At 43.8% G+C, this 27,499-nt stretch overlaps 1 protein-coding gene and 1 long non-coding RNA gene across 3 annotated transcripts in view; one reads left to right on the forward strand and one right to left on the reverse strand.

The window, feature by feature from the left end:
* Positions 1–26,913, forward strand: part of WDFY2 (WD repeat and FYVE domain containing 2) — a 49,659-nt gene extending 22,746 nt beyond the window's left edge. The window contains exons 2-12 of the mRNA XM_015851861.2: positions 2,567–2,634; positions 6,910–6,983; positions 12,310–12,364; positions 15,820–15,970; positions 17,735–17,847; positions 18,217–18,343; positions 19,820–19,925; positions 23,538–23,639; positions 24,224–24,354; positions 24,569–24,677; positions 25,823–26,913. Of these exons, the coding sequence (XP_015707347.1) occupies positions 2,567–2,634; positions 6,910–6,983; positions 12,310–12,364; positions 15,820–15,970; positions 17,735–17,847; positions 18,217–18,343; positions 19,820–19,925; positions 23,538–23,639; positions 24,224–24,354; positions 24,569–24,677; positions 25,823–25,852 (1,066 nt within the window). The 3' untranslated portion in view covers positions 25,853–26,913. The remainder of the gene's footprint in view (positions 1–2,566; positions 2,635–6,909; positions 6,984–12,309; positions 12,365–15,819; positions 15,971–17,734; positions 17,848–18,216; positions 18,344–19,819; positions 19,926–23,537; positions 23,640–24,223; positions 24,355–24,568; positions 24,678–25,822) is intronic.
* LOC116652764 lies at positions 17,418–25,896 on the reverse strand. Of its 2 annotated transcripts, none has more exons than XR_004305954.1 (2): positions 25,794–25,896; positions 17,418–17,915 (listed from the first exon to the last, which is right to left on the reverse strand). It is a non-coding gene; the product is annotated as an uncharacterized LOC116652764 (long non-coding RNA). The 2 variants fall into 2 exon arrangements; XR_004305955.1 differs by lacking the exon at positions 25,794–25,896 and adding an exon at positions 18,558–19,042.
* Positions 26,914–27,499: the final 586 nt, after the last annotated feature.

Here is a 27,499-nt window from a genome sequence, read left to right on the forward strand (position 1 = left end):
GACTGCTGACAGAATGGGATGTTTTTATTTTTAACCGTGTCATATTGTTAGCACTGGCAACCTCCACCCCTTTCCAAAGAGCAGGAGCTGTAATGGGGCAGGCTTTGGTCTTTGGATAAACCCAGTGCTTTAGGGTGGAATGGAATGGAATGGAATGGAATGGAATGGAATGGAATAAATAGCATAGCATAGCATAGCTTTTGAGTTGGAAGGGACCCATAAAGGTTATATGGTCCAACTCCCCACTGCAGTGAACAGGGACACCTACAGTTCCATCAGGTGCTCAGGGCCCTGTCCAGCCTGACCTTGGGTATCTCCAAGGATGGGGCATCCACCACCTTTCTCGGCAACCTGTGCCAGCCCCTCACCACCCTTACTGTAAAAAACCCTCTTCCTTATGACCAATCTGTATCACCCTTCTTTTCGTTTGAAACCATTTCCCTTTCTCTTGTCACAGCAGACTCTGCTAAAGAAAGAGTCTGTTCCCTTCCTTCTTATGGCCCCCCTTTAGATACTGAAAGGCAGCTCACAAGTCAGCTAGGAGCCTTCTCTTCTCCATGCTGAACAGCCCCAGCTCTCTCAGCCTGTCCTCATAGGAGAGATGTTCCATCCCTCGCATCGTTTTTGTGACCCTCTCCTGGACACACTCAATCAGCTCCATGTCTCTCCTGCCCTGAGGACTCCACCTGTGGACGCAGTGCTCCAGGTGAGCTGGCACAGCACAGCAGAGGGGCAGGAGCACCTCCCTGCCCTGCTGCCTGCACTGCTCTGGGTGCAGCCCAGGCTCCGCTTGGCTTTCTGTGCTGCGAGGGCACACTGCTGGTTCATGTCCAGCTTCCCATCCACCAGTCCCTTTCTGGCAGGGTTGTATTATATCCTTACCTCCCCCATCTATTTTGTACATGGTAGGATAATATCTGCGTAGCTTGTCTCATTTAAAAATAAACAATCTCTATTTTGAAAGCAGTAGAAGAGTATTTATTGTTTTGATAGGTTTTAAAAGTCTTTCCAAGCCAATTCACTGGCAACAGAATGAAAGGGCAATTCATTTCCCTGGCAATGCCAGCTGAATCGCTCCAGAGCAGCTGAAGAATGGATCCTCACCTGGTTGGGTGCTGGTTGCCTCCCAGTAACCATGCAGCCAGCAAGTGCTCTTTGTGCTACATAACCATAAAACTAGAGGTTTTCATTCACGCTTGTTTTTTCTCTGCATTCTTTAGAAGCTTTAGAAAGTTCAGGGTTTCACATCTGGCGGGTCATACTGTTCCAAGTACACAAAGATGTGCAGAACTGCAGCTGAAAAAAAGATGCTCTCTTCTGAGGGCTTTTCTCACATTCAGCTGTTGGTTCTTCAGCCTGAGCCTGCTTAGAGAACAATGCTGATTACCCAGAAAAGGTTAATTAACTGAGGTCTACTTTTTTGTCTTTCAATAGCCCGGTGATCTATGAGAAGGAAGTTATAACCCATAAGGACTTTCGTGCTTCTGTGTCTACTTACACATAGATTTTGGTAGTCATATAACGCTTAACATAGCTTTTAAATAGTCGTTTTAAAGATAGGGATTGTAGTCATCCTTAATGTTAAAATAAATTGTTAACAAGACTTTTTGTTCTTCCTTATTTAAAATGAATTACTGGGGAGAGAAGTATTTCTGTAACAAGTTACCTGAACGGGCTTGCTGATTATGTTCACTTTCAGATGCTTCAGATAACATCTTTTCATGCTGTTGGTTCTTATGATGTTTTTTTTTTCTCATTTTGCACGAGCAGTAATGGAATAGAAATATATTTATATTATTAATTCTATATTAATAGAAATATAATTTATTGACAGGGCAATTAAGTAGTTTGGGCTGCTTTATTACATCATGTGACATCTTTGTTCTTATCTTTGGCGTGTGTAGTGTTTTGGATCAACTTATATTAAATTGTATTAAATATTGCTGTAAACTGGCTAAAAAGGACTGGAAACTGCATTCTCTGTGGTATGTGACATTATTACCATGTACTCCTCTTCCTTAAGTAAATAATACCGAAGGCTGAAAAAATAAATATTAATGACCCAGATTTGACATCAGTTTCACATCGTTGGCTCAGGAAACAAGTGAAAGACATCTTGTGTGCAGTGGGTGTAGATGAGCTGCGTGCTGTTTGAGTGATGGAGGCTGCAAATATGATACCAGTGTGAGCAAGCAAAAGTCTGGGAAGGTTTTCCAGCAGGGGGAAACCACTGATGTGTTTGTGGGGATGCTGGAGCACTGCAGAAGGTCTGGTTGCCTCTGTTTGAAGACAGCAGCTCTGAACTGACAGAGCAGAGGAAGACTGCCAGGCTGCCTTGTATGATGTGTTCAGCTTGGTACTGCATGGTACCAAGGAATGAGCTACCCTCATCATCATCATCATCTGTGCTTGATGTGTAGGCCTGCTGTCGGAGTCTGTGAGTTTCCTTCTCTGTGTCATAACTTCATTTTAAACACAGTCTTGTGCATTCAGTGCCACTGGTTTGTTTTCATTCATGGATACTTTTTTATTCTTCCTCACGTGCGTTTTGTTTGTTCTTTCATAGGACGGTTCGTGTCTGGCTGAAGAGAGACAGTGGACAGTACTGGCCCAGCATATACCATGCAATGCCATGTAAGTATAAGGAAATGTTCATTATCTACTGCGTAATTGCACAATGTCTTTTTTGATTTGATGGAGCTTAATGTTTTATGTCCGTTTGCTGTGGGCTTACCACTCCATATTAAATTCAATGCTTGAGTAGTTCTCATGGTTTCTGTGAAGCTTTACCAAGTTGCATGCTAATGTTCCCAAGAGGCATCAGGGATTACAGCAGCAAAAGCATACAAAAGTGCTAGGAAGGGACAAGCACTTATGTGAATATGGATCAACAAATGTGGAAGCTCAAAATGTAGTCCTGTGTTCCACCACTAATGGAGTCCATAAAGCTTTGTAAGTATCCAGTATAAATCACTCTGCCCTTCCTACTGCACGTGCTCAGGCCATTAGAGTACAATAGTAAATGTTTTTATTTGATAATAACTTAATATCCTGCAGTAGCTAATACAATAGAGGGGATACTAGACAGAGAGGGCTGGTTTTCCAGTGGAGAAGCAGAGTCATATTACCCCACAATTAGATGCAGAAAACCAAGCTTTCATCATGGATCTCTCCAGTGTAATCTGCTGTATGTCTTCTATCCCAAAGAGAGAGTTCATGCTTTAAAAGAAACTGAAGATTAATGTCCTTTTTTCATAGAGGTGGTTGAAGAGGTTACTGCCCTGTCATAACCTGTCTTGAGTGCAGGCCATCAGCAGCAGAAATATGCTGATGCTCCTCAGTTAACTCATATGTGCTGGGCTAGCTTGTTTCTGGAAAGCAGATCAGGGAGCATTTATCAAGTCCCACTGAGGCATTCTTTTTGGAGAAAGTAGAATTTAAACTAGCATAGTTAGATTTGTTAGAGGATTTCTATTTCCGTGATGCATAAAATGTTTGATGAGTACAAATGTTACACAGTTCTAGTACCATGACATCATCAGTTTGGGGCTGCGGGGTGGCTTTGATGTTTGCTTGCCTGCTCCAGGAAAGCCTTCATTTGCTAAATAGAGGGGAAGATCTTTTCTTTTTTCTTTCCCTGGACCTGTCCAAAGAGGTTTGCTTCCCACAGGCAAACTGTTATGAAGTGGCACTTCTCACTTTAAAATCATCTTAGCTCTTCTGCTGGTCTTAGAGAGGCTGCATGATTGCCGGTAATAATAGCTGCATTGGAAAAGATTGAGTAAATCCAGACCCACTCAGATGGGGCTATTAATCTGAGCACCTGATGCTGTTCCTTCACTTAAGGCTGGTAAATTTTTGAGTCATGAGACATTTCCATTATACTGAGTTATTCACCAGTTTCAAAAATGATCAAGTATAATTAAACATTAAAGCAATTCCAATTAAGTTATCAGCTTTAAAATCATAGGGAGGGCTCTGAGTCAGCCTCTGCATGGGTGTACATTTACGTTTTGTCTGTTTCTGCATGGATCACCTTTTTTGATTGTCCTCCGCTTTAGGTTCACGTTGTTTTTTGTTGTCTAGAGAACAGAGGTTCTTTGCAGAAGAAAAGTAGCAGGCATAGTGATGCTTTCATGCTGCTTAGCAAGCTGTGAGAGTGGCAGTCCCACCTACAGATGACCCATTAGCATGACTCATGGCTGGTTACAGTGCTGCGTGACCCACACCCTTTTATGATTTGTTGTCAGGTAGCCTTAATAACTGAGTTTGCAGCCCGGGTACTCTGGGATGTGAGGAGGATGAGGCACTGCGGCTGAGCCAGACATGTGCTTTGGTCAGGTTCTGCCACCCAATGGAGCCATCAGTGTGTTCTGAATGCTTAGGACTGTAGATTCTTCCGACCAGGGACATATTTGCTATTCAGGAGTGGGTTTTCCTCAGTTAGAGTTTTCTGCCCAACTCTTTTGAGAAAGAGTTTCTGGGCAAGTTAATTCTCATGGTTACGTATATGATTATTTGTTAGTATCAGTACAGGAGGCAAAAAAGCACCTTTACACAAAGTTATGAGAAGGTATCGTAGTCAATACAAGAGAGCTTTGCATAAAAACAAACGACCACAATAGACCCAAACCCAACCAGAAAAACCTCTGTCAGATGGAGAACTGGGTAAAGGTTTTATTGTTGTGGAATACCCAGGGTTTGAGGCAGATAGTACATGGCTTTGTGATGGTCTTTTTTAGCTAACACTTTGCTCTGAAGCAGATGGTCAAAACCGTGCAAAGGAAAACACAACCCTTAGGTCTTCCACTGTGCCGCTTCTGGCACTCTGAAAATGCAGATAGTTTGTATTTCTCTTCCACTTCTGTCAGATTCTAATTGAGGAGACTCATTGCCTCAGTTTCAGTGTGTATTTGCACTATATTGAAGATAAAGAATCACAGAATTATCAAGGTTGGAAAAGACCTAGAAGATCATCTAGTCCAACCATTACCAATACTTCCCAGCTAAATCATATTCATCAACACAACATCCAAACGTTTCTTGAACTCTCCCATGGTTGGTGACTCCACCACCTCCCTGGGCAGTGCATTCCAATGCCTGACCACCCTTTCTGAGAAGTAAAGAATACAGCCAGACTTACGTGTCAGGAATATCCAGCCCATGAGATCAGATCAAGCCTCTTGCAGTGTGAAATCCAAGTCATAGCTAGATGTTAAAGTAGAGAGTCTTCAAAGTGCTGTTGTTTTTCCTGTGTATTATTTTAAAAGGCTCTTTAACGTCTTGGAAAATTAGGGCTTTTTTTTACTTTTTTTTTCTTTTTTTGTTCCCCTCCTTATAATGATCCCAATTCTTATGTATCTGAATGTCACTGTCAAACTTTCATGTAAAGTATAAGCTGCTGCTGTCTGGTTGCAACTGGTACCATTTCAATTCCATTAGTGTAGCTGGGACTGACGTTCATTTTTCCAAGAGTACATGTTATTTAAGGATTCCTTTAGGAAAATGATTATAGCGAAGTATCTTCACACTGCTGTGGCAAGGTACATGTGGGTTTGGAACTCAAACGTGACCTTTGTTTAGCAGAGTGTCTCATATCTTGCTTGCACCTTTTGTATCTGAAGTACTTTGAGCTATCTGGAAAAAGCATACTTTAAATAGTTAGTTTAACTGAGAGTTTTTCTCTGTGCACTGTTTGTTATCTTCAGTTACTGATGGTTTTTCAATGTATGCACACAGCCTGACATTTTACAGCTGGAATGTTGAATATGCTTGTTCTGGTATCAAGTGCCTTTTGAAAGGATGTGGTGTTTACTTTGGGTTGCTTTGTATCTGTCAGCTTCCCCTACAACAACCTAATTCCACTGTGACCTGGAAGTCTCAGTATCGTAGCAGTGTCCCACCATATATGAATATATATGAAGTCTATAGTGACAAAACCACTGCATGTAACCACAATGGAGAGGAGAAACTAAGAAGGGGGGTAATAGAATTAAAAGCACATCTGACTGCACTCAACATCTATTACACAAATATAGTTTAATCAATGCTCTTACCACTGCAGAAAGGGGATGGATGCCTGTCCCTAGTTGCAGTGATCACTAAAGGTTTCTATGGGGACAGCATGCTGCTGTGTTGGGTGGTAGAAGCACCCCCCGCCTTCTGAATGCAGCCTCATGGTATCTTGATTAAACCAAGCAGACCACTTGAGTTATTACAAGAAAAGTCTGTTTTTACCCTGTATGTGAACCTCTCCATATCCTAGAGAGACTGATCTGTGAGCAATTTAAGAGTATACCCTGATATTTATTAGTCTTGATGTAAGAATCAATGGCTAGTTTTCCATAGAGTCTTGTATTTTGGCCATAGTATGTGATACTGTAATAATGTTGTCTGGGAAAACGACCAGAGAGCAGTAGGACTGACTGCTCTTCATACTGGCTGGTAGGTCAGCTCCTGTTAACCACCATTCTTAGTACAGGTGTAGGACGTGGGTCTTTGACAGCATTTTCTTTTGTTGTTGATAAAGGCCAGGCAAATGGTTTTGGTTTATTTTGTAAAGACTGCCTTAATTATTCAGCTAAATAAACCTAACATTTGTACTGAAATGTCAGGTACTGCTCATGTGGATACACCAGCACTGTTCTTGTATAACATGCCTCAAGCCCACTTTCAGAAAGCACCAGTAAGGAAAAATGAAGAAACTGGAGCAATAAATAACAGCTAATCCATGTCCTAATAGGATAGGATTGAATGAATTGCACAAGCACTGGTTTCTCTTTTAAATGTTTGTCTATTGGAAGGGGGCAAAATGAAGCACCGTGAAGCATGCTGGCTAGATTTAGGCTTTCCAGAACTTCAAGAAAATCACAGTTTTGTTAACTTCATCATCATGTTCATTTCTTTCAGCTCCATGTTCATGCATGTCTTTTAACCCGGAAACCAGAAGGCTGTCCATAGGTCTAGACAATGGTACAATCTCAGTAAGTACATACAAAGATTTCTAGTTGAAACGCTTCCCGTTTGAGAAGTATATGTGTGTTGGGGTGAGGATATTTTTGCTAGTGGTTGGGAGAGAGAATATTTACTGCAGTGGATCTAAAGCTGTAGTGTGGTAGATTGCTCCAAATATTTCTCCAGCCCTCACATAAAGATTGAGTGAAGTCTGCAGTATTTGTTAGGCAACTAAACAGTCTTAATTTGCATCTATCTTTAAAAAATGGTAAAAAAAAAATACTTGACAAACAGCTGAACAGCTGTTGTTTTATTAAATGAATGTCCTGTTAGTCATGCCATACCCGAGCTTTCTGAAAGCAGCAGTTGAGAGGGGAAAAATAATGTTTGAGAGGCAGAAGATGAATTTCTGCTCTATATTTAGCTGCTTTTCCCAGTTTCAGGGTTCAGATTTTGTTTTCATCTCAATTGGAGTTGCTCTTGTAGGCTGAAAGATTTGGTTTATTAACATCTCAGAGATCTGAGTGTGTGGAAAGGAAGGAGGATATTAAAACAAGAGCCTGACTTTTAGATTTGGAATAGGGAATAGCAGTTGACCTTAACCATTGGATTTTTCTTGTGGAATAGTTGATGAAATGCTGTGTTACCATATAGAAAGGAGCTAGGGGTCAGGGAGAGACTTCTATGCTCCATCAGTAGACTTCTACAGTTTAAGATCAATTTTATCGTCATTTCTGATTTTACTGCTGTTGTCTTTGCTTTATGGGCTTTATAACTGAATATATGTCTGTAGGTTGGCAGAAAGGCAGCTATCTGCACTAAACCAAGATGGTATTTGGGATGGGACATGTAACCCTTTTAGCTGTTGATCACGAGCTGTTTCGAAGCTGTGCAGGTTTTGACCCATCAAGCTATTAATGGCTCAGCACCAGAGATTTTCAGTGCTTATAGAAGATTTCTCCTTTTGTATCCAGGAGATGGGACAGCTGCCCAAGAATTCTCTGCACCTCTGAAATTCCCTCCTTCCCACTCTCCAAAATAGCTTTAATTTTCCAGTCCTACTGGATGCATATGTTTTCACCAGGCCTTTGAAGAATGTGAAGGCAACTTTAAATAAGGCATTTAAGTATTCCAGCTTGATGAAAGAGATGTCCTTTATCTTTGTGGCATTTTGCCTTGAAGAGTCAGAGAGTCTGAACGAGGTCTAATATTTTCCATTCTAGAGCTAAAGAAGGTTAATAAGGCGTGCTCCATACAAGCACCTTTTGGAAGGACATCCTGAGCACAGATACAGGAGTATACATGTGAAATTAGTCTAGCACAAAAGCAAACAAGCAGGCCTTGCTGTCCACAGAGCAAGAGAACTTCCTCCAACGAGGTGGTCTTAGTGCACTTTTACTGTGTAACCCTCAGAAGAAATGTACAGACATCATGTCAAGTTAATCTTTTTGTGCTGCTGCTTTTACTTTCATGCATAAATACGAATAAAAAAGTGAAACTGCCTTTCACATGATACTCTGGAAAGTTATGTGGCTTTTGGTTAAGTCTGACACCTCAGAAATGCCTGTGGTGCCTTTTGAGAAGGATGGGCAGTGATGTTACTGTTAGATAAAGATGTTCCAGCAAAGCCACAGTGAAGTGTGGTTTTAGGCTCTGTTTCTCCTTGCTTGTGTTCCAGTGAAGCTATTATATGCTTGGAGAAGGTCTACAAGGAAAACGGGTCACAGGAACAGACCTCTCAGAATTCTTTCTTGGGGATGGCACTTAGTATAGATTCATCATCCACATCATCGGATCTTGCAGAGTTTGGCTGTAAACAGTACTTGAAACACGTAGGCTCTACCTGCTGGTGTGCACCTCTGCCACAGTGGGAAGTTTAATGTTTTTTCCCCCAAGAAATAGCATAATAGTTTCTATCCTATTCTGATTTTTGCACTTAATGAAGTGAGAAGATTGTAATCATTTTATAGACCTCGCTTTGCAGCAGATGTAGACATAGTCTCTGACATTAGATTTAAGACAATTCATTCTTCTCAGTTCCTGAAGGTAGTTTGCTGCTCTCTGGACGATACAGTGAGAGCACTGTCAGTCACTTGTATTAATAGGATCAAGTCAAGCCTCTAAGGAGATCCACACTGTGCTGTCAAAATGGCATCATCTAACAGAGTATAGACTGTAGATTCCCTGAGGTGGGAGCTAGGCTGTGAATGGGTAACATACTAATATTCTTTATAGAATATAAACTCTTGAGATGGGATTCTGTTCCCTATGCAGATGTCTCTAGTTCTGTTTTGTGATCCATCACTTGATGAATCCTGCAGCTCTGAAAGGGTATGGCTGTTCTTTAGACTCTGTGTCATATCAGCCAGCACCCATGGCCAAGGATTCTGAACTGGCATGCAGTAGGGTATAGGTTTTGTTTACCTTAACACAAATAATTAGAAACTGGACACCAGTGATATTTGCAGGCTGAGAAGCTTTAAACTCAAGATGGGAAGTTTGTGGTGTGTATGTGTTACAGTGTGAGGGAGATGTGCTCTACGAAGGTATAACTGAGAGCCTTTGTGCAGCAGCGTCATGGGCATTGGGTTGGCCTTTTCAGATGCTCAGGACTTCACCTTAAAGGCTTTTGTAGCACCGAGTACAGCAAGGGTGTAACTGTAATAAGCTTTCCTTAAACAGACAAGATGGATCAGTAATGTTTTCAGTACGGCAAAAAACAAAGCGAAGAAACTCAAAGGAAAAGAAAAAAAAAGCAACAAACCCACACACAAGAAAACCCTGTGAAGAGCAAAGGATGATCTTGCCAGAAAAACCTTTAATCCCTGTGAGGAAGGTTTTTGGTTTTTCAATTCCAAGTGCTGTAATTTGTCACAGTCCCTCCTGTGCAAAAGCACTGTCACAAGACTCAAATCTTTCCCTGTCCTCTTAACAAGCACCAGCTGAGCTGCGTGGCTGACCTCAGCCTTTCTAGCTCATTAAGAAGAGCCCCAAAGCTGCCTAATGAGAACTGAAGCATCAGCAGCTCTGAGAGGAGCGTAACGTTGATGTGTAGAAGGACAAGAGCCAGTTTCTGTTGGTACAATGTTAAAAGAGATGTAATCAGTGTTTTTGTAGCGCAGCAGCCACAATGTATGTGCAATAGGGCATGAATTTGTGGAGCAAGGTGCCCTGTGTTAAATTACCTGTCTGCTGATGTAATTAAAACATCTGGCCTTGAGAGGGATGGGGGAATGTGGGCAGTGGAAGAACATGTGACTGTGTACAGGGGACCAAGAAATAAAAGAGCTGAAAGATTAGAAAACGTGGAAACAAGGAGATGAGTAACAAATGCTTTCAGGGGAGAAAACAAGATGCAAGAAGGGGGGAGGTGGGGAGAAGAACATGTGATATCATGACACCCAGCATTCAGGTTAATGGAACTGTGTTCATATTGTACTGTGTGTTCAACTCTTTAGATGGCGTGCTCCATCAATAGTGTGTAACTGTGGCTTGTAAGAAAGCACACCTAATCAATACTTGGCTTACCTTTACTAATTGCCGTTGTGTTTTGATTCACTGCATTGTAATGGAGGGATCCGGGAGACTTTTTCAGCCTTCCATTAAGTTATCCACGGATAACTGAGCAGAATGACCACGTCAGGTTTGTCAAAGGCAAAATGCCAAAGCGGAATTTGAATGCACATTGTTCCTTATCTCTGCAGTTCTGATCACCCGCATCTGCGTGTCAGCCTGATGCAATCTGGGTTCAGTACCAGGACTGGCTGATTGATGGGAAAGACAAACATATTCTCCAACCACACGTTGCAGCAATTAAAGCTGTTTCTTTTCAGGCAACATCAGCAGACAGTTAACGTTCATGGAACAGGGTCTTTAATTCGAGTGGGCTTTGCAGAGAAGTATCCTGGGTGGTTTAACATTCTTCAGGCTGTGGTTAATTAAAACCACTTCCCCCATAAGTAGGTGGGGAGGTATAGCAGATTTGTAATGCTCTGTGGTTTGTAGAGTTAAGGTGACCCTGGTATAGAAATCCAGCTGACTTAATTGATTTGCCACCACTGTTTAAATAACACCCCTCATTGTAATTGTCAGCTGCCAGAGGAAAGCTAAGAGGAGGTGGATAAGAATAAAGGAGTGGAAGGTTGTGCAATTCAAGAGAACATATTTATTACCGATTTACAAGCAGAGAACTAGAAACAGCACAATACATAGCTGCCTCAACCCACTCACTGTTGTTTCCTGGAAGCTGGGACCTGTAGGTTCCAATAGATGAGTATAGCAGCCTCTCTGCCTTGGTGCCAAGCAGGAATTATGGTGTATTAGGGGCAATCCAGGTGCTGGAGTGCCATGCTGATTACCTGGAGACCCCACAGGATATACAGAATGACTCTCCTTGTTCCAGTTCAGAAAAGTTGGGTAAATATCAGTATTTCAGTGGTCAGAATGTTTTCTCATACTCTTCAGCACTAAACATTGGATTTGCCTTATAAATAGCCCATGGGCTCATGAAGCCCAGTCCTTTCTGTCAGTGCTTTTGGCAGTGCTATATGCATGAATATTGCACAACTTTCAAATGTGGCTCATCTCATGTTTTACAATGTTCCTTTTATTTTCACACTATTTCCAGATGAAATCAGTTTGGTTGCTGGCCCTGAGCTAGATTAGCCCGGGGAGTTTCGGCATAGTTTGTTTTAAATAATTCAACACGATGTGTTTCCAAGCTCCTTGTTCTTTCTCACATTTCTCTCAGCAGGACGTGTGCACATAATTACCTGAGGGCCATTTGAAAGCCAGTTCATGTGGTGGTGCTGCAGGGCCCACCCTTTGCCAGGTGTTTCCTCCATAGTGAGGCTGTAGGAGCTGTGTGTTGTGACCACTGTTTCCCCTGCTCTGAGCAGCTTTCCCCTTCACAATAAGCAGCAGGGACACCCAGGTGCTCATTCTGTTTAACCACACACAACTGTTCTGAGAGCTGAGACCTCCACGCAGACTCTTTACTGCTGATTGTCATCATTTGCATGCTCTAAAAGCTAATTTAAAGATGGTTAAACAGCAGGACTGCAAAGCATCTCCCCATAGGGAGTTCTTCCCTGGCTGTGGAGAGAGCCAAGCTGGGTCACTCCCTGTGCCCATCCCTGGGCAGCCACCCTCTGTGGCCATGCACGACTGCTTGGTAGCCACAACAGAGCAGTAGCAAAGCAAGAAAGTCTGCTTCTAAGATGCCAGAATAAATAATAATTAATAGCGAGATAAAATCGAGGTGTGTGGAGGGAGGGGGAAAGTCTGTGTTTGTTTGCCTGAAGAGACTTCACATCTCTAAGCCCTGTTTCTATGTTGCTTTTTCTCTTCCCCCAGGAATTCATTTTATCAGAAGATTACAACAAGATGACACAAGTGAAGAGTTACCAGGGTAAGAACCACGGTCTGTGCTAATTAGTCTGTATCTTCGTTAATTTTTATTAACGTGCTCTTAAGGGGCGTGAATAGAAATATTCCCCTTCACTGTGATTTTTAAGCTAATATAAATGCTGTTTTCATCGATAGATCAATACTGTGCTTTGTTCTGACACTACAAGACTGTTACTGAGCTATTTTGTGCTCTGTTTTTCATTTTAAGTGTACTTTAGGAATGTCATCATAGAAAGAAAACCACTGTCATTGTCCCCTTGTCCTATCACCATCCACCCATGTAAAAATGTTGATTTCCCTCATGTTTATAAGCTCCCTTTAAATACTGGAAGGCCGCAATGAGGTCTCCCCACAGCCTTCTCTTTTCCAGGCTGAACAAGCCCAGTTCCTTCAGCCTGTCTTCATAGGAGAAGTGCTCCAGCCCTTGAATCATCCTTATGGCTCCAGGATCTTGATTTTGCAAAGCATTGCTAAAATGTGTCTGTTTTTTAGTGTCCTTTCATGAATGCAGGGAGAGCTGTAAAATCAAGCCCAAATGCCCACTTTGTTTCAGTCTGTGAATGAAGAAAAGTATCAGATGACAAACAAAGTATACACATGAATGAGACCGCTGCAGTCTTAATTTGTATCTCAATTTGTGATTCACTCCACAGTCCCCAGAGTCTGACCCATGTGGGTTTCAGCACTGAAGAGTCCCACTGGTGAACCATAACCTGCAGACACCACTTTTCATACAGCAGTCAGAGACCACAGACAGTGTCTGCCTTCAGGCACTCACACCTAAGCATGCAACACTTGCTGCCTGCTGTGTCTGTCTGGGGCACATCCTAACTCTGCATCTTTGCTATCAGGGGATATCACTGGGTATGGAGTGCAGCAGTGCTTCTGAGACAGTGCTGCAAAGAGAGAGGGTGCCTACTTGCACCGCACTGTCTTGAGAGTTCAGGGAAGGGAAGTGTGGCCTTTCTGCTAAGCAGGGCACAGTCAGCAGAGATAAGCCTTCCTCACCTGTCTGTGGTGACTGCCCTCCAAACCCCTCCATGAAGTACACCTTCCTAATATGGCCATGTTAAAGTATAGGCGTTGGGATGGGTGGGAAACAATGAGGCATTGTTCTAAGTAGCTGAAGCAGCTCTAGTGACTAAAGCACTAATTGTGTCTTAAAAAGCCAGTTGTATGTCTGCCAAATAGTCTGCTGGTGCATGCGTATAGGCTGTGCTTCCCTCTGTCCTTCCCACATGTGGGCTCCATTCTCCTGCTGGCCCCCTGTACTGTGGCCACATCCTCCCTCCATTCCCACTTCTCATTTTAGCTGTTGCTGCACTGAGCAGTGCTGGAAGTGTTTGCTCCACCTTTGTCAGCACACAAACAGTGTTCAAGCCTTCTGTGAATGAAGGACCACCGTTTTATTTGTGCTGCTTCATGTCTCTGAGCCGATACTAATCCTAGAGCCCAAAATTCTGCCTTGCCCCACTGTCATCTTCTGGAATTTTTCTTTAAGCCTCACAACTTGTTAAACTTCATGAGGTTTCTGTGTTTAGTTTGGGGCTCCTGGGATGAGGAAGTCCCAGAGCAGGGCTGCCAAGGTGACAAGGGAGGGGGGACATGTGGTGTGTGAGGAGAGGCCAAAAAGGGTTGGTTCTGCTTGGCATCAAGAGAAGGCAGAGATGGGTCTTACAGTGCTGTACAGCCACACAATGGGACGGTGAGGAGGCAGTGCCACACTGCTCTTAGAGGTGTACAGTGAAAGGACAAGAGGCAGTTAACAGAGATTGCAACACAGGGGGGAAAAAGTTCTGATTAGATAGCAGGGATTTTTGTTCTTCAAAATGGAGGAGGTCAAACACTGGAGCAGGTTGTCCAAATAGGCTGGCATATCTCCATCGTTGATAAAACATCCCTGGGTAGGCCTTGAACAGCCTGATCACAGCCAGCTTTGCAGTCCTGTGGCAGTGCCTGGGTCTGTCTGAAGCACTGCTGGGGCACACAAGCTCTCAGGGCATGTTTGTGATCCCATCGGGTCCTTGCATCAGCATGGATACTGGCATGGCCCCTTCTGCAGTGCTCCACTGGCTCAGGAAGACCAACAGATACATGAAGACCTGCCTTAGTGCAGTGGGGATCACTGAATTTCTTCCCTGAAGGAGGAATCTGAAGGTAGACAGATCTGCTTGGAAGCCTCTTATTTTTTTAACATAATTTGTTCTGCCTTGTGGAGTTTGATCGTGACTCTCATCTGTGCTTTATATTTGTGCAAGGCAGGCAGCAGTCTTTCCATATTGCTCTTGTTGAACTTCTCTGCATTTCACACAGAGGGTCTGGAGTGGTTGTTGTGCTTCCAGAGATGTTTAATGTTTCCATCATGTCAGCTTCTACACTAACAAACGCAAGCAGCCCTCTTTGTGTGACACGTGTTGCCGAGTCTCAAAACAGCAATAAAGCAGCAAGGCTGCGGATTGAGGAGCACAGCAGGCACTGCTCACTTACAGCTGGGGATAATCCCATGTGTCTTTCAAGCCACTTGTTTTAATAAAAAGTCATCTCACTCAGCACTTCACACCCAAACCCAGTGGTCATTCATACAGAAATCCCTCTGTACAAGCCTGGGTTCCATTGTTTTAATGAAAAGCTTTTGATGAGTTTATTTAGGTGGCAGCAGAAACGTATTCGTTCATCTGTTTTATTCATTTTGCCCAGCTGTGATCTTTTCAGTTTTTTGGATTATTTTTTTCCCAGTTTCTTTTTTAGCTGGTTACCATGCAGATCTAAAGCTTCCTTTTGGTGTAGGGTTGTGCCTGTGTGTTACTCCTCCTTCCACTGAGGTCCTGTGATCCAGGGCCAGATCCACTGGAGCTGGCAGTGTGCTTCTTCATGAGAATCTGCTCCGCCATCTAAAAAACAGCTCAAAGCAGATTGAAATACAGCCCGGAGTGCTTTCCACAATGGTAGTTTGTTGATGATGGTGCAGTGTTGGAAAGAAGACTTGTGCTACCTCAAAAGATGGATGGATCCTGTAGGCATATAAAGAATTACAAGGGCTACAGCTGTCATAGCATGCAATGAAGAGCTTCTCTATCAGCTCATCCACACAAATCAGCAAACAGTGGTGACTATACTGAAAAATAGTGTTTTGTAGCTGAGAATTTGCTCTACAAAATAGTGCTATTGTGCTCTTTGTATCTGCTGTAGTTTCCATGGAAATAAATAGGAGGCATTACTTTCAGAGCAGTGTACATCAACTTTGATTCTCTTCTTCCTCAAGCTGCTATTCAGGAGAGGAACCTTACATGGTAGCTTAAGTTGAGAGGATTACTGTACACAGCTGTCTTCTGTAGGAAAGACTGAGCAGATGAGTGCAGAGCGGCAGAGCTGGGCGCAAGGGGATGGCATTTCCTATGGTCTTCTGCCTGCGTGTTCTTTGCCATGTGACTACCTGTCTGTCTGCTTAATTTTCAGCTCATCAAAGCAGGGTCATCATGATTCTGTTTGTCCTGGAGATGGAGTGGGTGCTGAGCACCGGCCAAGACAAGCACTTCACCTGGCACTGTTCAGAGAGCGGACAGCGGCTGGGAGGTTACCGCACCAGCGCAGGGGCCTGCGGCCTGCAGTATCCTTTGCTGAGCCCTCTGTGTCGGCGCTGCCCTTTGGCTCTTAAACAGCTTTTTTGTTTGCTTTTGGTTTGTTGGTTTTATTTCTAACTCTCCTCCAACATTTGTGCCCTGTGTAGGTTCAGTGTTATGACAAGAAACTGTTCTCTTAAACAAACAACAACAAAAGATCAACTGTCTGCTCTCCTTGCTTCGTCTCTTTAATGCGGGGTGGCATATTTAGGTCTAAGTGAAACAATGGGCAATCTGCAACCTGTTGTGGTCTGCCATTGTAATAAATAAGGACAGGGCCTTCGTTTTAAACATGCTGCTCATTCTTTTTTTTTTCTCTGAGAAATGATGGTAACAAAGTAGGTCAGCGATCAGTTCAGTGTGCGTTTGTGCATGATGGTAAGAATCGAATGGCTTTAATATCAAATAATCAGCTCTTGTCCTTCACTCTGGAACAGCCCACTGTGCACTGGGAATTTGTGCTAACTAAAGAATAAGTGGCTCCAGAAATGACACTCAAGTGCCTTATTCACCTGGAGCTGCCCCAGCTGCCTAGCAATAAAAGAAATATTAATTCAGCTTTATTGCAAATGAAAAGGGAAGTGGAAAAGTATGAGCTCTTAGTCTGGAAGCAGGGGTTAGCGTAAACAGTCTTCAGTGGCCCGTAGCATATGTGGTGTAGATAATACGTGTTGTGTTACTTCATGGGAAATGAGACCGGCTCAAAATTAAACTCAGAGTGAAATATATGGGCTTGCTTTGTAACCTCAAGCTGCATGAAGGGCAAACTGATCCAAATGGCCTAGAGGGTGAACTCCATTTTTAGTTAATTTCCTAAAGAGTTTAGAAAGTGCAGTGCAAGAATTTGTTCCGCCTTTCCTAAAGCTCCCTAGAGAGACAGACTGCTTCAAGCAGATCCAAATTATGGAGGACTTTGTAATTTGGGTCATCAGATGTTGCTGGTGGAGGGCAGGGGAAAGGACAAGCTTTGATAAGTATCGCAGGGAAACTTAGCAGAGCCTGGGTTGTGGGGTTGTTTGTTTTTTTCAACAGAGTCATGTGAGCACTTGATCAGTTGAAGCAACTTTTCCTTAAGTAAACAATGAGGAATCTAGGTGTGCAATTAAATCAAGTGAGCTCAGAATCTACTGAGATAGACTGTTCCTGTAGGTGGCTGAATGGATGTCGATGTTACTCCATTCAGAATATGGTGTGTGGTACAACTGATGTAGCCTGTGCTTGCCAAATATGACATGAAATGTCCATTGGCTCTTGCATCATAATCGTGTTGCCATTAAATCGGTATTAAAAACATGTAAGGAGATATTCATGGAATCATAGAATGGCCTGGGTTGAAAAGGACCATAATGATCATCTAGGTTCAACCCATCTGCTGTGTGCAGGGTTGCCAGCCACCAGACCAGGCATATTCCTCTGGAGGACTTATGTGATGTCGGCTGGTGTTCTGAGAAAAGAGGGGACTTGCATTCGTGTACCTAAATGTAATGAAGAGGTTGAAAACAGTTGTTTTAAACAATACGGGGAAAGAGCTTATTGCAAGGTTGTGTAACTTTGCTTTATCTCAGGGAGACTGCATTATTGGTATGAACAACTATGAGTTTAATACCTAAAAATATGCTCTGTTTACCTTCTTGGGACTGGAGCACTATTCACAAGGTTGTAGCACACTCATGTTAAAAGAATGAACAAGTCACTGAAAGTAATGCATAGCTTGTGTAAACAATGTATGTTCCTCAGCATTTATCCATCAGATTTGATGTGGAAACCCGGCACGTGTTTGTTGGCGATCATTCTGGGCAAGTAACCATACTCAAATTAGAGCAAGAGTCCTGCAGCCTGGTGACGACATTTAAGGGGCACACAGGTAAGGCTTGAGGAGGAGACCCTGCTTGGTTCTTCACCTGTGCTCAGCATCAGAGTGGTACAACTATCCTGTGAAACAAGAGCATGAAAGGGAGATTAAACTGTCACTGTCACTCTTCATATCCCTCCTTTTTGACTGTAGTTCAGTCACAAGGTAGTCCAATCTGTGTGCTAAGGCACTATGAAGATTCCCATAATCATAGAATCATAGAATGGTTTGGGTTGGAAGGGACCTTTAAGATCATTTGGACCCACATTTCTAATCACTCTCTCTCTTCCTTTTTTTTAAAATAATGTTTAAATATGTATCTGTATTTCAAGCTACGTTCTTCTGCAATGAATTGACTGTTCTATGCATCTCCTGTTTCAGGCGGTGTCACTGCTCTCTGTTGGGACCCAATACAGCGAGTTTTGTTCTCAGGCAGTTCTGACCATTCCATTATAATGTGGGATATTGGAGGAAGAAAAGGAACAGCCATCGAGCTGCAAGGACATAAGTACGTTCAAAGCTCTTCCTCCTGCCTCATGTGAAAGCAAAAACAGCCCGGAGGTTACAATCTTCACATGGCTTGAGCTTGTATGTGTGACCCCCCCTCCCCACCCTTGGTCCTTATACAACAAGAATAAATGGCTTACAGTAGGTTTTTCAGCATCCAGACCTATGGGCTGATGTGAAAGTCTGCAAAAGGTAGTGAAAGAAAGCACAGTTACCTGCAGTCCAGAGTGTGTCATGTGGGAGTCTGCACCTCTGTTGGAAAGGAGGGGTCCATAAATGAGAACAGCTGGAGGGAAAATTCCTTCTTTTTTAGGTGTCAGCTTCTTTCCTTCCCCTAGAGGGAGCATCAGGCTTGGACAATTAGTCCCGTTTGGCTGCGTGTTAACCGTGTGTTTTCCATCTCACTTAACCTGCAGCCTGAAATGTAATGTTCTTTACCCATATGTGCCTGCAGCATCTCCTTAATGCAAAGAGGCTTCATCTTTATACATACAGGCCTCACATTTGCACAGCACAATAGATGTTTATGAAGAAGAGCAATCATATACTGGACACTGAGTAAATTAGAGGTAAAGTGTTGCCAGCTGCAGTGGCTTCCAAGCCTTTTAAATACTCATAGAATCATAGAATTACCCAGGTTGGAAAAGACCTTGAAGATCATCAAGTCCAACCGCAGCTTAACCATAGTACCCTAACTCTAACAACCCTCTGCTAAATCATATCCCTGAGCACCACATCCAAACGGCTCTTAAACACATCCAGGGATGGAGATTCAACAACCTCCCTGGGGAGCCTATTCCAGTACCTAACTACCCTTTCTGTAAAGAAGTTCTTCCTAATATCCAACCTAAACTTGCCCTGGCGCAACCTGAGGCCATTTCCCCTCGTCCTGTCATAGCAGGATGAGGGGAACCTCATAGCAGGTTTTCAGCGCATTGACAGTACATATATGTGGGACTAAGCACGCCAGGCTCAGGTTTGGAGGGGCAAAATCCCATGGCCTTTGCTCTGACAGTATTTACAGCTTCTTATGTATTCATACGTTTCCCTTGAGTGTTGCTGCACTCTGCTGGACATTTTCTTCGGGCTGCTGGGATTTCAGAGCACTGTGGAGCTTTTGTGAAATCCCCAGATCATCCTCACACCCTGACGCTGATGCTCACTAACGCACCCCTGCTACATTAGTTGCTGTGGAAATAAGAACTTTTAGTATGAAGTACAAAGATTTACCAAAACTAAGTGTTCTTAACTTACTGAAGAGAATGGACCTTGCTAAGGCTACATTTAAACACTCAGATGTGAGCTGCTGGGTGGCACTGCCCATGGCAGAGGGTTGGAACTGGGTGTGCTTTAAGGTCCCTTCCAACCCAAGCCATTCTGTGATTCCATGGTTCTGTGATTCTTTATTGTATGTTTTGTGCTTACTTTTGTGCTAGCCTAAAATGGTTGATTAGTAACTGCCTTGTTTCTTTTCCAGCGATAAAGTTCAGTCTCTCTCCTACGCTCACCACACTCGGCAGCTCATCTCTTGTGGTGCCGACGGGGGAATAGTTGTCTGGAACATGGATGTTGAGAGACAGGAGGTAGGGGCATCATTCCTGCTGATTTGTATCAAGCAGTCTTGGGGAGAAAGTGGCCTTTCTAATGTGTGCAACTTTCAATTAGAACAAGAACTCTTCAGGCATTAAAAATGTTGTTGGATATGCTCCAGTTCTTACACAGCAATTATGCCATACCTTTGATAATACGGTACAGGGGAAATTATCTGGCAGAAAATGTGTATTAAATAAGCCGCTAAATGGTTTCTGTCCTTTACGTTGCTGCTCTGAAAGTGTCCTCTAAGGGTGTGAGATGTTCTGCTTTATTTTTAAGGACACCATGAGCAATGCTGTCATTTCAAAGGTAAATGGACAGATTGATAATTATTTGGATTTTTGTTAAAAAAACAGAATTAGAAGGTTCTTTGTTATCTCTGGCAATGTGCAACCCAGTGTTGGTTTCCACTCTATTCTTGCTGTAAAGGCATTTATTTATAGCTACTATTGTGCCTTGCTACCCATTGGTGCAGCCATATGGAAGTGGGCAGAGGACAGCGCCGCTGATACAAACAGTACCATTTTACCTACACGTTCGCAACCACCTTGGTGCTGTGTGGCCAACAGATGCAAAGCAGTGCAAATTGTACCCCAGCTCTTTGGGCTGCAGGAACAGCTGTTCCTAATGCTCTGCCCTTTTCCTATGGGTGGGTGCTGAGGCCCTGAATACCCCTGGTGGGTCAGATGGGGTGAGGTTACTCCCAGCCAGTGTGGGGATGTGGCTGGGAGAGATGCATCTGGAAACACGTCTGGGTACATCCCTTTACCTGTTCCTTCTAGTGCGTGGTGGGGAAGACCACTGTAATTAAGATTAGAGGAAAGCAAGGAAGGATAAAAGCCGAGAGTTTTTCCCAGCTGCTTTTGGCAGCACAATTTGTAATCAGCTTTGCTGCTTCTCCATGAGGGTTTTGGTCTCCCTGGGTTGTGCATGTCTCCCTCGAGCAAGGAGAAAAAGATAAGTGGAAAATTGGATTTAAAGACCTGCTCAAACAGACCTAGGCAGGAACCAAGCTACTCTTGCTCCCTTTTTTTCCCCCTGTGAATTAGCATTCCAGTTGGTTCTCTTTAATGGCCAATTATATCATCAGCTCCCAAAGTGAAACAAAAGCAGAGTGGGTTTCTCCCTCTCAACAGATGTTTCCTTTTGGCCGCAGCATGAACATCCAGAAATGGAAAACTTACTTACTGGCTGCCTTCAAAAGACTGCAGAAAGGGTTAAGAAGAAAGGGATAAGACTGGCTGGTTGCAAAACAGGCAACAATAATGTGAGAAGACTGGTTCAAAAGTGGAGGGGGGAGTCTAATGAGCTACAGGAGGGCTGAGCAGCAGGTGCTGGATGTGTGTGGTGTTCTCTCTGACTATGGCAATGTGGGCTCATTCTTGTTATCCACACTGCAATGGGGCATCCATTGTGGTAAACCACCTCCAGAACATGAACCCTTAAGATATGATTATCAAATACTTAGATGTTGGCTTTGCTATTTTTCCCCGTATATAAGTTTTGCTTTTCTTTTTTCCCACTGGATGTGTGCTCTGTCTTCATTTTGATATCAGGTTTTTCCCACGTCTCTGCAATTGCCATTGGAATGAATTATGCCATTTTGTTGCTTGATTCCTTATTTTTATCTATTTTTAAAAAGCTGTGAGAAGAAAACATCTGAAAAATGCCGGAAGCTGTGTTTCTATTTGACTACAAAGCAGTTCCTTGTCACAAGCAAAACATCTTCATGTGTAGCACTCAGATGCAAATCTGTTGGCATTAATCTAAAAGGCTGTTATGGGTAGGAAAGACAGGGATTTGCCCCTACATAATGAACAGCGTTCAAAGTAACTGACAGAAGAAGCTAAAGCTCAGACTTCTCTGTGTTTCTTGCTGGGGGTCAAAACTGCCATGGGATCTGAGGGTCTCCATCTGCCTTCCCTTATCTTTGTCTGGCTTTCATCGTATTTTTAATTCTCAATCTCAGCTGCATTTCTTGCCTCTTTAAATTACAGTATGGAAGAAGCAACTGGCTCTAATGAGCCAAATGCAGTTTGTTAACGGGGCTTTCTCACAAAGTTTTGAACTTTACTTGGTATTTGTTTAATATTGACTAGTTGGGGCTGGGTAGGAGCATGCTGAGGCAGTGCTGGGAGGGCTGTCCCTCTCTGGGGATGGGACAGGCCTGCTCACCAACACCCACTTGGGGCTGAAACCTTGTCCTCGGGGTCTAGTCGTACTGGTGAGGTGAGAAGGGCAGAAGTCAGCCCCTGTCCAAGAACTCCTGCTGAGCCCAAATAGGACAGATGGATGGATGGAAAGATGTAGAAGGCTCAAATAATAGAATAGTTTTAGTTGGAAGGGACCCTTAAAGGCCATCTGGTCCAACTGCTCTGCAGTGAACATGGACACCTACAGCTCCATTGGGAGCTCAAAGCCCCATCCAGCCTGACCTTGGGTGTCTCCAGGGACTGAGCATCCACCACCTCTCTGGGCGACCTGTGCCACTGCCTCACCACCCTTATAGTAAAAAACTTCTTTCTTATATCCAGTCTGAATTTCCCCATTTCCTCTTGTTGTACCACAAAAGACCCTACTAAAAAGTCTGCCCCCTTCCTTCTTACTGCCCCCCTTTAGATACTGAAAGGCTGCTCTCAGCATCTCTGTCGCCTTCTCTCCTCCAGGCTGAACAGTCCCAGCTCTCTTAGCCTGTCATTATATGAGAGGTGTTCCATCCCTCACATCATTTTGGTGGCCCTCTGGGAATGCAGGAACCACGACTCTTTTGGAGTCCGGCATCCAAAGCTGTGTTTCCTGAACACTGTGGGGAGAAGCACTGCATGTCCACCAGCAAGGCACATGTCAGGGGACCCAAGTGTAGGGAAGGAGGTCGTTTGCTTCCTCCACAAGCCTTCATGCCATTTCAGGCATTTCCTGAGCTCCTTCAGTGTCTGGTAAGAGTGCTTCCATGCAGGGACTCCATTCCTTACTACTCTTCGCAGCAAAACCTGGCTGCAGGAGTGAGAAAGGCCTTTAATATTTTCTTTATATTCCTTAAATCTTTTTACTCACTTCATCCAAGAGTGCTAATCTACATGTGGGACTAAGAAATGGAAAGCTTTCTTTTCATCATCTATATGTGAAAGCAGGGAAAAGAGGTGTTTTGGGTTTTAGGCTTCTTCAGAATCTCATCTTGCCTGCCTTGTCAGAATTGCAGCAGGAATGCCTCTTGGAGTAGCTTGGATATTGGTAAGAACTAATTGCCTCCAGTGCAGATGGTTAATGCAGTCCAGACAATACATTTTTAGATACTTAATTCCAAACTTGAAGAGGCTGGGAGGCTTGTTTGTTCCTGGGTTATTTTTATGGACTTATGATCAGACTCTGCTTCATGGATGGTGGTGGATGACAAATGTGCCTCCTGTGTACTTCAGGGCTCAGAGCTGAGCCCCCAAAAAAAGACCCCCTCGATCAGGTAAAACGGTTTCTTGTGAAAGTGGGGAGTTTTAATCAAGTTAATCTGACCGCATTACTGCACCCCATCACATCTTCCTTATCTTGCCCCTGGGTTGTGATGGAAGTGGTTTCTCATGTCCTCCTCCTGTGTGTGTGTGTTGCAGACCCCTGAGTGGTTGGACAGTGACTCCTGTCAAAAATGTGACCAGCCTTTCTTCTGGAACTTCAAGCAAATGTGGGACAGTAAGAAAATAGGCCTCAGACAGGTTTGTATCAGTCTTTTGCTGCATTAATATGATGCAATTAGGCTTCTTCTCTCTCATAGTATGTTTGGTGATCTTTTTTTCCCCTAAAGGCTTGAAAACTTTCTCTTTGTTCTTCTAGAGATTACAGGATAGTGAGCTCCCCTCAGTGGTCAGGCTCATCAGAAGAAAAGGGTTTTTCTCTTTTTCTCCTTTTTAATTTTGTCAGCCTGTCCCAATAGCAAATATATATGATGGAGTCTGAGCTGAGTAAATTGTTTTGGGGCTGTGTGTAGCTTTAGCCATGTGGGATTTTGCTTATTGTCATCTGAATCTGTTGTAGAAAGAAATTTGCAGCTAATTCTTGGAGATCGTGCTGGAACTAAAACTGTTTTTAATGAGCTTGGGTAAACATCTGTAACTGTTTAAGCTGCATTGGAAAGGCTTACTGGTCTGCTTGGAACACTGCCGCACATCCCTGCACAGCAGGAGGGGGCTCAGAGCTTAGCTGAGCTCTGCCAAAGTGAGACGATAGAGCTGGGACTGGAGCAGTGACCCATCCCTGGGCTCATGGCTGAAGATGTCCTTTCACGTGTTGTCTCCCACAGCATCACTGCCGCAAATGCGGGAAGGCCGTCTGTGGCAAGTGCAGTTCCAAGCGCTCCTCCATCCCGCTGATGGGGTTCGAGTTTGAAGTGAGGGTCTGCGATAGCTGCCATGAGTCCATAACAGACGAGGAGTAAGTGTGGGTGCCCAGCAGCCCAGAGATGGAGTGGGACTGAGACTGGGAGGGCCTGGGTGGCTGCAAGGCTGGGGAGGGAGCAGCCAGTGGGGTGGTCCCTGGGTCCCATTAGCAGAAGTGCCATCAATGCCTAACAGTGCTCCCTTCAAATGCTCGTTTCCTTGCTAACTGCAGCTGTGTTTTTTGCTGATTTGGGATCTCTTCCTTTAAGGCGGGCACCCACAGCTACTTTCCACGACAGTAAGCACAACATAGTTCATGTACACTTTGATGCCACCAGAGGATGGCTGCTGACCTCGGGGACAGACAAGGTTATTAAGGTAGGAGGGAGAAGATTGTTCTAGCTTCTGTACTGCATTTCTTCTTCTCCCATGGGGATCCATGTATGTCCTAGCTACCATTTCCCACACTGATCTCTCTCACACCAACTGATAACGCTTCTGCCCAAAAAAGACCACAGGGATCTTGATCTGTAAACCCAAAGGGATGGAGATGAGACTAGTCACAGCCAAGTCAGTGCTAACAGTGCCCTTTCCATAAACAGGACAAAATGGCTTTTTGAAGTGGCTGATCTAGTTTGTGAGGCCAAATTAACAAAGGGCCCACAGATGTCAAAACTCCATGCAGAGAAGTAGCTAAAATAATGAATAAGTTTATAACAAGGCTTTAGCAATTAAAACCAACAACAGTAGAATCATACAATCACAGAATAATAGAATGGTTTGGGTTGAAAAGGACCACAATGATCATCCAGTTTCAAATCCCCTGCTTTGTGCAGGGTCACCAACCACCAGACCAGGCTGCCCAGAGCCACATCCAGCCTGGCCATCCACAGCCTCCTTGGGCAACCTGTTCCAGTGCGTCACCACCCTGTGTGTGAAAAGCTTCTTTCTAATACCTAACCTAAACCTCCCCATCTCAGTTTAAAACCATTCCCCCTTGTCCTAGCACTATCCACTCTTGTAAATAGGCGTTCCCCTTGCTAGGGGAGTACTGGAAGGCCACAACAAGGTCTCCCCAGAGCCTTCTATTCTCCAAGCTAAACAAGCCCAGTTCCCTCAAGCTTTCCTCACAGGAGAGGTGCTCCAGCCCTCTGATGATCTTAGTGGCCCTCCTCTGGACCCACTCCAAGAGTTCCACATCTTTCTTGTGCTGGGGGGCCCCAGGCCTGGATGCAAGAAAAGATCTACCTTTTAATTGTGTTAGAACTGCTAATCACTCAAGTTACCAATATGCTATGGGTTTTTATAGCTTAAAACCAGATATTAACCTGGTTTATAAGGGGAAAATGTCAAGTGATAAAAGTGTTGGGAAATGTAATTAAACTGTTGGACCCAGTGCATCCACCTCTGGGCACATAGCCTCCCTTAAACAGAAACTGAAAAGTGCAAATTGGTTTTGTGCATTATATGTTATTATATTTCACCACTACTCACCATATTCTGATACATTGTTGTATTAACAGCTGTGGGATATGACGCCGGTAGTGTCTTGATGCATCAGTGGAACTTGAAGGGTGACATTTACAGAAGAAGCAGATTTCCTAACCCTAATCATTCTGCAGAAGGTTGGTAACGCTGGGCGCATATGGCGGATGAGAAAGGAACTCGTGTGTTTACAATGATTTATGTCCTCTGCTTGATCAAGGCCGAACATTTGCACGAAGACTCTTTCCATTTATTCTCAAAATACACAAGAAGGTATTTTTTTAACTAATAGTTTGTACGATCCGACTCCGGTTGTCTTGAGTTTGTTTGGAGAATCCGTGTGCAGTGCAATGTTTAGTTTTTATACATCATGATGTCAGGATACTTTGCTGCTTTGTACCGAGGGTTCTTGGTTTGTGTCTTACCGCATCACTTGTCAGTGTAAGGCAGTCTGCTTTCCCCACCCGCGTGTTTGGGATGTTCCTGCTGATGGTGCTCACTTCAGCAGAAGAGCTCCAGGCACGGCCCTGCGCCTTCTCTGGTTTCATCACCTGATGGACTTGCAATTCCTACCAAGGGCTCTACCATCCTCTTGTCCAAGCAGACATCATCCAGAGAGCGTTTTGTTGTAGCTAAAGCACGGCTTCCTGCCACTTTCCTTGCTGCACCAGTTGCAAAACCCGGGGGCCAGGTTGCTTAGCAACTTATTTCTACAAAAGCTGGAATAGTTTTCTTGCTCGGAGCATTAGAAGGAGCACACGGACCTGCTTGGAGTCTGATGAGGCTGACAGGAGGATTCAAATGAAATTACTGGCATCAACAACTTTCAGGAGCGTATGCAGGAGGGTGGGGGAGTGGATCTAAAACTGGTCTGGGGTCGAGAAGTCTGTTTTACCTCTACCTCTACCTTGTGCAGCAGCATTTCAGCATTCGTACCTGCCTGTGTTGCTGAACATTAATTTGATTTTCCTGTTTTCCATACGGTTTGTCATATTTATTTTTTAAAATGACGATGATGTTTTTTATTAATTTCCTCTCTAGGTCAGAAACTGATATTGCTGAATGACACTTGTTGTCCCATTGTCATATTTGACAGTTTCTTTTAAGAATAAAGAAGTGTTTAAAAAGCCTGGCTCGATCAAACTTACCCTCCTGAAAGGAAAGTGTCAAGACGAATAATCAAAAGCAAAACATTTTTTGCTAGATTTGTCTTGAATGAAGAGTCATCTCTGGGTTCCTCTGAATCCATTTCACTGTTTAACACACTGTGGGCAACGCTCCTGATCTGCAGGCCGAGTGTTCTGCATCTCCTGTTGATGCAGGGCTGCTGTTGGTCTGTGATGAAATACAGCAGTCAGCAGCATTCAGCCTTGCTGCCATCTTGTGCTCTCAAGTAATCTTAAATCAGTGTTCAGCTCTGCTCCTGATGAGCCATAATGGCTGCAACAGGCCCGGGCCCACAGCATGAGTTGTGTTTAACATCAGTAGAGCTCAGAAGTCCACAAGCTGAGGATCTGCTCTGTGAATGCCCAACACTTTGGGACATGTCTTAACCAAACAAAAGTGAGGAACTGACTCCAAAGATGACCAAATTTTGGAGCAAGGTATGTTTCAAACTCCTGTAGTAAACTCTCGTCCCCATCTTCTCTTCCCGAGGAGCTGTGGTTTCAGTGTTGCTTATGGATGGATGGTAGGTATATGAACCCATGTCACAA

The sequence above is a fragment of the Coturnix japonica genome, chromosome 1 (genome assembly GCF_001577835.2).
Source record: "Coturnix japonica isolate 7356 chromosome 1, Coturnix japonica 2.1, whole genome shotgun sequence".
Taxonomy (NCBI): Eukaryota; Metazoa; Chordata; class Aves; order Galliformes; family Phasianidae; genus Coturnix; species Coturnix japonica.